Raw genomic sequence first — 12,481 nt, forward strand, 5'->3', positions numbered from 1 at the left:
TTTATTGTTTTATTTAATGGCATGGAATTGTTGCACTCACTCACTTCTCATCCACCTTTACCAGAAAAGGATAGGGGTAGTGTATTCAGATGGATATGAATACTTAATAGTATGGTGAGTTATAATTACTGCCAGAGGATGTTGAAAGTTGGTCAGTAGGTAGCATAAAAAATAATTTTTGTACGTTCTTGGTTCCAATGAATTTAATTAATATTGCAAATCAAAAATGTATTCTCTCAGCCTTTTGTCTCCTCTCAATCCAATACTGATTTTCTCATTTTCGTTTCTGTATGTGAGTTTAATGGTCTTCAACCTCCTTACCTGCAAAGTGCCACTGTTTCTTGTACTGAACACACACACTTTTCCTGCAGAAGATAGTGCACTGAAATCAATTGAAAGATAACAACCAAGCCTCTGTTTAAATGCTTACAGAATATCTGTAGGCAAAAGGGAGTTCATTAACAAATGAACTTTTTAGTGGAGTTTGTCGTATTGGAGTTGCTGAATCTTCTCATTTCTATCAATTATTTTTCGACCTCAGCATTCTAATTTCTCTATTTTGTCTTTAATAGAACAGAGTTCCAGTTCTCAGTTGATAGTGGAGAGCGGAAGTGGTGAATTAAGTACCAGTACCTCAGGTATGTTATGTGTAACACGTTTAGAATTTCAAGTATGCACCAAAAAAATATTGTTTCTGAGCCAGATTTCAGCAAAACCAATGCTGAAATCTGCGTTGCTGGAATCACATTATCTGTATCAAAAGCTGGAATGCTGTTTTAAACAGGCACAAACATAGAAACACAGAAAATATGTCTAGGTGCAGTCTATTTAGGCCTAGTCCAACCATTTCATATCATAGCTGATTGTCACTTTTTCTTCTCGTATCTCTTAATTCCTTCAGCATTATGTAAAATATCCATCTCCTTATTGAAAATATCTAATTACCTGGCCTTTACAGCTTTCTGTTATAGAGAAATACACAGATACATCACCCGCTGGATGAAAAAATTTCTCCTGATCCTAGTTCTGAATGACACATTGCATGTCCTGCGGCTGTTACCCTACATACAAGATATCAAGAACATCTTTCTTGCATCTGGTTTGTTTAAATCCTGTCAGAATTGTTCAAGGTTCTGTTGAATCCCTTCTGTTTTCTGAAGACCACACTACATAAAGTCCTATCAACTCAATCTCTACTTAATATCAATTCTGCTATCCTAGGGCTCAGTCTTTTAACCTTTGTTGCACTTCCTCAATTATAAGTTCATCCTTCACTAGTAAAGGAGATGGAATCTCACCAAAGATCTCTGTAATTAGTAAGATGTCCCTGCTTTTGTACTCAGTCCCTTGTAGTGAAGGTCAGCATGCTTATTTCCTTTTCTAACTGCTTCTAGCGATCGAATACTTGCTTAAAGTGACTGGTATACAAAGAGGCACAGGTTTTTTTTGCACCTTCCCTTTTCCAAATCTATTACCATTTAGATGTTTTTTTAAAATTAATGTTGATAACATCCACTGCATTTGCCTGCCTACCCAAATTGTTTGAATCACAATGGAAACCCTTTGCATTCTCCACGCAGCTCCCAATGTCAATTAGCTTTGCATTGGAAATGGTAGATTTTGTTCCCTCACCCAAATCATTGCTATTTATTGTGAGTAGCTGGACACATGAACTGATCCCACGAGTCACTGCCTATCTGCCAGAATGATACCCGTTTATCCCTAATCTGTTTCATATCTGTCAATTCATGTTCAAAGTACATTTAGAGATTCACTTTCTTACAGGCATTTATAGGAAAAAATGCCATAGAATTTTGAAAAGAACTATGTGTAGCCGAAGCCTGGCGAACACTAATTTGTAAGGAGGACAAACTGCACAAGTAAAAATAATACTGAATACGTGAGTTGCAAAGAGTCTATGAAAGTGAGTCTCTTCATTTTACATTCAGTTCACAGAAGTGGTTATTGAAGTTATCCACGCCATTTCAGGAGCCTGATGGTGGTTGAGTAATAATTGTTCCTCAACCTGGTGGTGTGGGACCTAAGGCTTCTGTAACCCCATCCAAAGGTAATCACATGAAGAAAGCTAGGCCTGGCTGGTAGAGTGGGGATGGGATGTTGCCTTTGATTCAGGATGCTGTTTTCTTTTGCAACACTCCAGGTACACGTGCTCAACGGTGGGGAGGACTTTGCCTGTAGACTTTTCTATTCGTGGGCATTGGTATTTCCACAGCAGGCCGTGATGCACCATTATGATATTCCCCAATGTGCACTCATAGAAGTTGATCAAAGTTTTTGGTGTCATTCTGAATCTATGCAAACTTTTAAGAAAGTAAAGGTGATGATGACATGCCTTCTTTGTTGGTCCCAGGTTAGATCCTCTGATGTGTTAATGCCAAGGAATTTCAGTAGGTTTCAATAGGTACATTTAATGTCAGATAAATGTATATAATATACATCCTGAAATTCTTTTTCCTCGCAAATATCCACGAAGACAGAGGAGTGCCCCAAAGAATGAATGAGTTAAGTGTTAGAACCCCAAAGCCCCCCCCACCAGTTTCCCCACTCCCACGCACAAGCAGCAGCAAGGCAATGACACTCCCCCCCCCACCAGCAAAAAAGCATGGGCGCCCCCCCCCCAAACATTCAAGTGCGCGGCAAAGCACCAGTAAAGACACAGACTTGCAGTATCCCACCCAGTAATTCAACATACCACAGGCTCTCTGTCCCTCTCCCTAATAAGTGAAAAAGAGGTGTTCCTGTTTCACAGCAGGAGGGGAGACATAACAAACAACTCTCTGATTTATGATGTTAAAAGTCTGTTGCGTCGCTTTTTCCGAGCTCAGCACCCAGAGAGCTCAGGTCTCTGGACACTGCCCACGACAGCTAAACCACTGCTCCCAATGTTCTGTGTTCTCCCACAACGCCTCGGTCAGGGGCATCGGCCTTGAGTCAGCCCCTCTCCAGAGCCACGAAAATCTGGCACCCTGAAGGCATGCTAGTCTTCCAGACCGCGTCCTTGGGATATCAAAAAGCGGCCGGTCGTGTGGCCCTGAGAGTGGGTCCCATTCCCACAAAGAACTGGTCAGAGTGTAACTCCAGGTCAGGGTCTTCAAAAGAATTTTGGAAAGGAAAAAAAAGAGATATCGGAGATAGAAATAGAGCTGTTTCTGAAGATGCAAGCAGAGGAGTCGCCCACAAGTGCCATCACTTCACTCCACCTATGTTTAAATTTAAAGCTATTAACCCTCTCTTGTGTTTCCCTGATGAGGACTGACTCATAATCCTCTGGCATCTGTCTCCTGTAGTCAATAAACAGCTCTTTGGTTTTGCTGGCATTGAGTGAGGAGCTGTTGTTGAGGTATCTCTCAAACAGTTTTTTAATCTCCCTCCTATATGCTGCTTCATCACCACATTTGATTCGGCCAACTAAGATGGTGTGTTAGGAACTTTTATTATTCTGGATCCAATGCAGCACAGAGTACACATTAATAAAAATAACACAATAAATATAAATACATAAGATAGCTTGTATGCAAAGATTGATTGTAAGTACATAGTGACTTGTGCACCTCTGCTGATGATGAGTGTGGAGGAGATGCTGACGCCAATCTGTACTAACTGGGCTCTGCAAGTGAGGAAATCTAGGATCCAGTTACTCGGGAGTACAGAGGGCTAGGTCTTGGAGCATAGTGATGAGTTTTGAGGAGATGATAATGTTGAATGCTGAGCTGTAGTCAGTGAAGAGCATCCTGATGTATGCGTCTTCATTGTCCAGGTGTTCCCAGAGCTGAGTGAAGAGCCAATGAGATGGTATCTGCTGTTGTAAGAGTGGGCAAATTGGATTGGCTCCAGGTCATTCCTCAGGCAGTTGATAGGCTTCATGACCAACCTCTCGAAACGCCTCAACATGGTGGATGTAAGTGCCACTGGACAATAGTCACTGAGGCAGGTTACCACAATCTTCTTGGGATCATTTTGATTAATGCCTGCTTGAAGCATATTGCTGATAAGAGGTTGAAGTTGTCCATAAACACTCCAGTTAGTTGATGGCATTCAAACCCTGCCACAGTTGTCAAGCGTCCCTGATTGAAGTTTAGTGTGGAGTTGCTACTTTGCACATGAGATAGCCTTCAGAAGGTTGTACCTGGACCTCTTTTACTTCCTGGATTGCTAGTCCTAAATGCCATCAATCTAGCCCACAGCAGATTGTGATTCTCTTGTTTAATCCAGGGCTCCTGGTTGGGGAAGATTCAGAATGATTTTGTGGGGTCATACTTGTTCACATTTGACGTTACAAAATCCATGACAACTGTGGCATTTTCATTCAGGTCCTCAGATGAATCCATAAACATGGTCTAGTTCAGTGACTCGAAGTAGTCCCGTAGCAGGTCCTCTGCGTCCCATGGCCCACTTTGATGACTCGCTCTTTAGTCTCCACCTATATGCAGGTAGGAGGAGGTCATCCAGATGTCAGATTTTCCAAAATGCAGTCGAGGGATGGAAAAGTAGGCGTTCTTAATGGTAGTGTAGCAGTGCTTGAGTGTGTTTGGCCCTCTGGTGTTGTAGGTGATATGCTGGTAGTACTTGGGCAGAGATTTCTTCAAGGTAGCCTGATTGAAATCTTCGGCAAGGATGTGAAAAGTGTTGGGGTAGGCTGTTTTTTGCTTGTTAATCATGGCATTCAATACATCAAATACTATCTTCACATCTGCTTTTGGTGGTAGGTAAACTACAGACAAGATCACAGTAGAGAACTCTTTGATAAGCACAGTAGAATGGTGGGCACTTAATCATTCGATGTTCTAGATTGGGTGAAAAAGAGTGAGACAAGACCACAGTATCCAAGCACCGCGATGAGTTCATCGTAAAGCGGATGCTGGCACCCCAGCCATTTCTAGAAGCTGCTGTCCAGTTCATCCAGTACATTGAGAACCCCTCAGACTGGAGCACAGTGTCCAGAGTGTTGTGGTGGGAGGGATGTGGTGAGCCATGTCTCAGTGAAACCGAACACAGCAATTACTCATTTCCCTCCAGTACAGCATTTTGCTCTTAGGTCCTCTATCTTGCTCTCCATCAACTGTACATTGGCCAGGAGGATGCTAAGGAATAGTTGTCATGGTCCCTGAAAGGTCAGGGCCAGAAGTCCCCTTCCGCACTGGCAACCTCAGTTCTGGCCAGCCATGATATCACTTCCAGCTGTTGTATCTGCGTTCCTGAGAGTCAGTCTCAGTCCATGCCAGTATATTACCTCCAATCCCACATTTTGATTTTGCACGCCAACCTTTTAAGTGGATTTTAGCAAAAGCTTTCTGAAAGTCCAAATACATCACATCCATTGGTTTTCCCTTACTAATTCTACTGGACACATTCTCAAGAACAAAAATAAATCAAATAGCCTTAGCATTTTAAGCATTTCCTTTTGTAAACCCATGTTGACTAGTTTCTAATACTGTTGATACTTTCCAGGTGTTCTGTTAATGCAGTATTTATTATATAATAGAGTTTGTTGTGCTTTTATGTAGGCCCCTGCAAATTCCATTTTTTTTTAGTTGTGAAATTATAGTACTGTAAGGGGGTTTCGACTTTTATGTTACTGCGGAGGCTAATTAAAATGGCGTCTTTGTTATGTTAATCTGGGGAATGCGGCTTTGTTGTGTTAAACGCTGAGAAAGTTTGCGCTAGCAGCTTGTTTTTCTTTAGAGTGTGATAAGAGAGTGCTATTAACCAATTGGGATAGTTGTTATGGTTTTGGTATATTTGAAGGTACTGTATGCGCGGGGTTTTGGGGCAGAAGGCGGGAGAGTGAGACAGAGGATGGACGAGGTGCTGTGATGTCCGCTAGCCGGGTCGGACCCCGAGGAGGGCGTTCGGCACGGAGACGGACTCGTGTGGAGTGTCTGGTCGACCACAGTTGTTGGTCCCAGGCGGCCGGTCAAGGTGGTCCGAGGGGGTCGCAGGGTGAAGAAGAAGGTTCTTGAGCTCCAGTGGTTTTTGTGCACGAAGAGGTTGAACTTTGATAAGTGTGGTGCCTTTTATTTTCCTTTTATATTTTATTCTCTCTTAATTATATAGTTCCAGTAATATCTATAAACTGTAAATCATTTAATTGCATCTGGTGTATTGTCTGTTATGAGGGCGGCGTGGGGTACGTCACACAGCATCCACACAAACGAATTACCCAGTTTGCCGGGGCCAAGGGCTGTTTCCCTAGACGACAGCGAGCCGAATGATCCTGAGGGTGGCCAGGGGGGCTACATTGTGTGGGCTTTGTCGGGGATTGAGTCTGCTGGTATGCTGTGTGGGTGCCCTGTTTAAATCTGTAATGTGTGTCTCTGTGGGTTATTTGCTGGTGATTGCTGTATGTGTTGTGGGTGCGGTCTTTGTTCGAGTTCAGGCTGGCATTGACGAGTTAGAGGTGGCACTCGGGACTGTCCATGCAGTTGGGAGAGAGAGGAAAGAGTGGTCTGATTTGGAGGTAGGGTCTGCGAATAAATGTTCTAGCTCTGGCAGGCTCCGCCTGGCACTTGGGATAGTGTCCACCCCAGGAGGGGCGGAGGCGTGCGAGACGCGGGCGGAGCGGATCTCTCAGTTGTTAGATGAGTGGCAGTGCTCGGTTGAGGGAGAGCGACAGGGATTGGTTGAAAGTTTGAGTAGGCCGCCTGGTGACGGTGTTAGAGCTGTCAGGTTCACTTACACCGTAGTGACAGCTGTCAGTTATTTGAAAGAGGGGGGAAAGTTTTCAGTGTGTCTTCTCTGGCTAGGAGGGCGGCTAAATTGCTTGCAGTGCCAGGGGGATCATTTCAGGGGATCAGCGCCTCCCTCAGTTGTTCAGCTGATCAGAGAGGTGTTGGGAAACTTAGTGGAGGCCCAGTGGGGGAACGGCTTGGGGTCTCTGGGGAAGCACGTTCCCAGCAATGTACCGATGAACTTCTAAAAGAAAAAGACCCTATTCCTGAAGGCTTAGAGGGGCCACGCCCCAGGGTGTCGCTATGGATAGAGGGAAGCGATGCTAAAGCTATCCTCAACCCCGGGGCACAGATCAAGTTGTTGTACAGTTCATTTTACAACCGGTGTCTGAAGCATTTATCCTTGACAACCGCAAGGGCACTGGAGACTTTGGGTACCAGTGCCGGTAATTATCCAGAAGACGATGATTGGTTAATGACCCTGGAAGTCATGGAGGCATTTTCTGGGCACCCAGCGTGTCGAGTTGCTTCTGAGGACGTGTGTAGCAGCCTTGAGCCGGTACCGAATTTAAACGAGACCCAGTGGTGGTACGGCTTGGGGAAAGTAGCTGAGGGTGAGACCCTCTTAGTAGATGCTCTGAACTACCACGAGGGAGGGGAGTTGACCGCTGAAGACACCTCAGTGAGAGAGAGGTCGCGGCAACTGGACCCTGGCGGCGTGGAAGATGAAGGCAGCGTGTGTGTGGATGATGCGACGTGGTTTAATGTGCTGTATCTGAGGAGTGGATGTTGCCAGATCCTGAGGAGTGCGGCTGTTGAGCCGAAGATGGCCTTTATTAGTTCCCTAGGATTCTTCCGATCCGAAAAGATGCCCAAGGGCATATCCGGAGCCCCTGCATCCTTCCTGCGGGGCATGAGGAAGACCATGGGGGAAGTGAAGGCATGTGGAGTTTTGACGTATGTGGATGACCGCCTAGAGCTTGGACTCGCCTGGGGGGACTATGAGGCGAGGCGAGTGGCTGAGCCCGGGCGACCGAAGCGAAGTGTCAAATGTGGAGGAGTTTGGTGCAATGTGAGAAAAATGACCCGACATACCAGTTGAACTTCCTGGTGTTGGGACAGACGGTGGTGGACCGGGGGATGGAAACTCAGGTCGTCAATCTGAATGAGACACAGGGAAGAGAGGGGATTTGCACCACCCTGCGGTCATGTACTGATGAATTAATCCAGCGAGAAGAAACAATCACCCACCTTCCAAGGGATCAGCAGAAGCTCAAGACGTCGATTCAGAACAGATTGGAAGACTTGCAAGTTGAGGAAGATCAAGGAAGTGTTTTGACTAAGGTCAACAGAAAACCGAGAGCCCAGGGAGGGGAGTTTGACTACACTCCCGAGGAGGTGAAGAAATGGAGGACAGATCTCGGAAAAGGGAGGCGGACGCTTGAAAGGAACCTGAAGATGACTATCGCGAGTTTAAATGAAGTGGAAAAACTGAAAGTTGACCTGAAGGACGTCCTCAGGAAGAAACAACCAGAGGCTGAACATTCTTTAACTGCTGCTTTTCAGGTCGGGGTGGAAGAAGCTGGTGGGGTAACTGCATCCCAGATTGAGATGGCCAGGAACCCTGAGTCAGAACTGCTGAAGCTCTGGCGAGAGTTGAAGGAGTCCCCGAAGAAGCTGACGTCTCGACTGCAGGAGGCTGAAGGGGTAGCCCCGGCTAAATGTTTCAGTTTGTTGAAACTCAAACAGCAGCTACCGATCGAAGGAATGAGGAAGAATACGGATTCGAAGGATGATGTGCTGCACATGTGGTACATGCTGCCTTTCGCTAACTTCCCCGTGATTGAGGAAGAGACCTTTGGCCCTTCTCCCACTGAGTCAGGTGTAGTGGGGAGGGCTAGCTGTGGGCAGTCTGAGTTGCGGCAGGATTGGCAAGGAGGAGAGGCGGGGCCCCGGACACGGGACTGGGGGCTCCGAGCTGTAGTGGTGGCCTGAGTGAGAGAGGAGTTGGCAAGCAGGCCCGAGGTATTCCTAGTAGTGTCTGAGCCTTTTGGGTTTAGGTGAGGGGGTACGGAGGTCTCGGAGGGTTAAGAAGCTCCCAGATAGGTTGGCCTATGTAGCGCCCGTGGGACGGGAGTAAGGTCCACTGTTTGGGGAGCACTGTCACTGTGTTTATCTGTGTATGTATGTGTTGTGTGTCTGCAGGACTGGTTGGCGAGTTATTTAGAAGTCATGAGGACATGACTTTATTTGGTGAGGGGAGAGTGTAAGGGGGTTTCGATTTTTATGTTACTGCGGAGGCTAATTAAAATGGCGTCTTTGTTATGTTAATCTGGGGAATGCGGCTTTGTTGTGTTAAACGCTGAGAAAGTTTGCGCTAGCAGCTTGTTTTTCTTTAGAGTGTGATAAGAGAGTGCTATTAACCAATTGGGATAGTTGTTATGGTTTTGGTGTATTTGAAGATACTGTATGCGCGGGGTTTTGGGGCAGAAGGCGGGAAAGCGAGACAGAGGGTGGACGAGGTGCTGTGATGTCCGCTAGCGGGGTCGGACCCCGAGGAGGATGTTCGGCGAGGAGACGGACTCGTGTGGAGCGTCTGGTCGACCACCATTGTTGGTCCCAGGCGGCCGGTCGAGGCGGTCCGAGAGGTTGCAGGGTGAAGAAGAAGGTCCTTGAGCTCCAACGGTTTTGTGTACGAAGAGATTGAACTTTGATAAGTGTGGCGCCTTTTATTTTCCTTTTATATTTTATTCTCTCTTAATTATATAGTTCCAGTAATATCTATAAACTGTAAATCATTTAATCATACCTGGTGTATTGTCTGTTATGAGGGCAGCATGGGGTACATCACACAGCATCCGCACAAACTAATTACCCAGTTTGCCGGGGCCGAGGGCTGTTTCCCTAGATGACAGCGAGCCGAGCAACCCTGAGGGCGGCCGGGGGGGCTACAGTACATTTACCACTTTCTGATCTATGTGAATAGTTCCAAAGTTTAATGAATTTGGGATATGGATCACTAATGCTTTTGCCATTTCTTTTTGTACTCCGGCATTAGATATTATCAGGCCCTGAAGATTTGTTCACCTTTATCCCCATTAATTTCCCCAAGCACTATTTCTATAATTATGTTCATTTGCTTCTTGCCAGATCACTGGTTCCCCAGCATATCTGGGAGGATTTTTTTGTGTAAACCCAGAACCTAATTATGTGTTTAATTATTCTGCCATTTATTTTTGATTGTAATTTCTTATTTCTGACTGAAGGAGTTAAAAAATTAATGGAGAAAGATAATGCAGTAAATTGGCCTTTATAATAAGGATAAAATATAAAAGAAAATATTGCTGAGATTATGTGAAATCTCACTTACAATGCTAAGTGCAGTTTTGGTCTCTGAAGATGCCGTTTTCTCTAATACTCCAGGATTTTTTGTTCTTTGCCCCATTATCTCCAAACATTGCTTGTCAATCCTGATTTCTCTCAGTTCCTCCCTCTCTAGGAAGTTGAATTAAATTGACTTTATTTCTTACATCCTTCACATACGTGAGGAGTAAAAATCTTTACGTTAATCTAAATGTGTAATGTGCAATCATGGTAATTTATAATAATTTATAATAAATAGAACAGTCAATATAATATAGAGTACACTGAAGTCAGCGTGAGTTCATCAGTCTGATGGCCTGGTGGAAGAAGCTGTCCTGGAGCCTGTTGATCCTGACTTTTATGCTGTGGTACCGTTTCCCGGATAGTAGCAGCTGGAATAGATTGTGGTTGGTACAGTTTGGCTCCCCAGTGATCCTACGGGCCCTTTTTACACAACTGTCCTTGTAAATGTCCTGAATCATGGGAATTTCACAACTACAGATGTGCTGGGCTGTCTGCACCACTCTCTGCAGAATTCTGCGATTAAGGGAGATACAGTTCCCATACCAGGCAGTGATGCAGCCAGTCAGGATGCTCTCAATTGTTCCCCTGTAGAAAGTTCTTAGGATTTGGGGGTCCATACCAAACTTCCTCAACCGTCTGAGGTGAAAGAGGCGCTGTTGTGCCTTTTTCACCACACAGCTGGTGTGTACAGACCACATGAGGTCCTTGGTGATGTAGATGCAGAGGAACTTGAAGCTGTTTACCCTCTCAACCCCAGATCCATTGATGTCAATAGGGGTTAGCCCGTCTCCATTCCTCCTGTAATCCACAACCAGCTCCTTTGTTTTTGCGACATTGAGGGAGAGGTTGTTTTCTTGACACCGCGGTCAGAGAGATGACTTCTTCCCTGTAGGCCACCTCATTATTGTTTGAGATAAGGCCAATCAATGTAGTGTCGTTGGCAAATTTAATTAGCAGATTAAAGCTGTGGGTAGTGACACAGTCATGGGTATACAGAGGGTAAAGGAGGGAACTCAGTACGCAGCCCTTGAAGGGCTCCTGTATTGAGAGTCAGAGGGGTGGAGGTGAGGGAGCCCATTCTTACAACCTGTTGGTGATCTGACAGGAAGTCCGGGATCCAGCTGCACAAGGCAGGGTCAAGGCTGAGGTCTCTGAGCTTCTTGTCGAGCCTGGATGGAACTAGGGTGTTGAATGTTGAACTGTAGTCCAAGAACAGCATTCTCACATAAGCATCCTTCTTCTCCAGATGTGTAAGATAGTATGCAGAGCAGTGGCTAATGTGTCATCAGTTGATCAGTTGTGTCGCTAGGCGAATTGTAGGTGCTCTAGTTTGGGTAGTAGCAAGCTGCAGATGTAATCCTTGATCAGCCTCTCAAAGCATTTGCTTATTAATGAGGTGAGTGCGACAGGACGCCAGTTGTTCAGGCATGGTACCTTGGTCCTTTTTGGTACAGGGACAATGGTGGATAATTTGAAGCAGGAGGGCACTCTACTCTGCGAGAGGAAGAGATTAAAAATGTCAGTAAACACACCTGTCAGTTGTGCTGCGCACATCCTGAGTACTCACCCTGGGATGCCGTCCGGTCCCGCAGCCTTGCGACTGTCCACTGGTTAAAAACATCTGCATACCTCAGCCTCAGAGATGACCAGGTTGCAGGCTTTCCTCGGAGGGTCAGAGTTAGCGACATTGAACCTAGCATAAAGCGATTGAGCTTATCTGGGAGAGAGGCCGCGATGTTGGCGACACCACTACGTTTGCCTTTGAAGTCTACGATGGTATGCAACCCTCACCACAAGTCACGTGTGCTATTCGTTGTGAATCTTGACTCAATCTTCTCCCTATACTGTTTTTTGCAGCCTTTTTTGTGTTCCCCAACATATTTGGAACATTATTTGTGTTCTCCTTTGTAAAGATAGAGTTTAAGTTTAATTGTTCTGCCATTTATTTAAACTCAATTCTAATTTTCCCATTTTTTTTGTAGTTATGTTTGTCTTCACTTATCTTTTCCTCATGTATTCATAGCAGCAGTTAATTGCCAATTTTTAATTTCCCAGCACAATTCCTATCATAATCCATCCTTCCCCTCTTGATCAATGCTTTTTGCTGAAATATGAATTGCTCCCAATCCTCAGGCCCGCTGCTGCTTTGACTGGCAATTTTATATTTATCCTCTTTGTATCTAAAGATATTCCTGATTTTCTTCATATGTATTTGCTCCTTTCCAAATTATTTTTGTTGTAAAATTTTATATTATAGTCATTCTTCTTCAAGGTATAATGCAGAAGACTGTGTACTGAGAAAGGAGTAATTAATGGTATCCAGTCCTTGATAATCTCTTTAGTTGGTTTGCAAAAAAATGTGACATATATACTGCAGGAACAACTCATCCACTGTATTATTGCTA

General features: G+C 45.0%; 1 protein-coding gene across 3 annotated transcripts in view; it reads left to right on the forward strand.

The window, feature by feature from the left end:
• Positions 1-12,481, forward strand: part of zfyve26 (zinc finger, FYVE domain containing 26) — a 119,272-nt gene that overhangs the window by 33,026 nt on the left and 73,765 nt on the right. For all 3 annotated transcript variants that reach the window (XM_072266562.1, XM_072266570.1, XM_072266580.1), the window contains exon 13: positions 573-638. In XM_072266562.1, the coding sequence (XP_072122663.1) occupies positions 573-638 (66 nt within the window). The remainder of the gene's footprint in view (positions 1-572; positions 639-12,481) is intronic.

The sequence above is a fragment of the Mobula birostris genome, chromosome 1, assembly GCF_030028105.1.
Source record: "Mobula birostris isolate sMobBir1 chromosome 1, sMobBir1.hap1, whole genome shotgun sequence".
NCBI lineage: Eukaryota > Metazoa > Chordata > Chondrichthyes > Myliobatiformes > Myliobatidae > Mobula > Mobula birostris.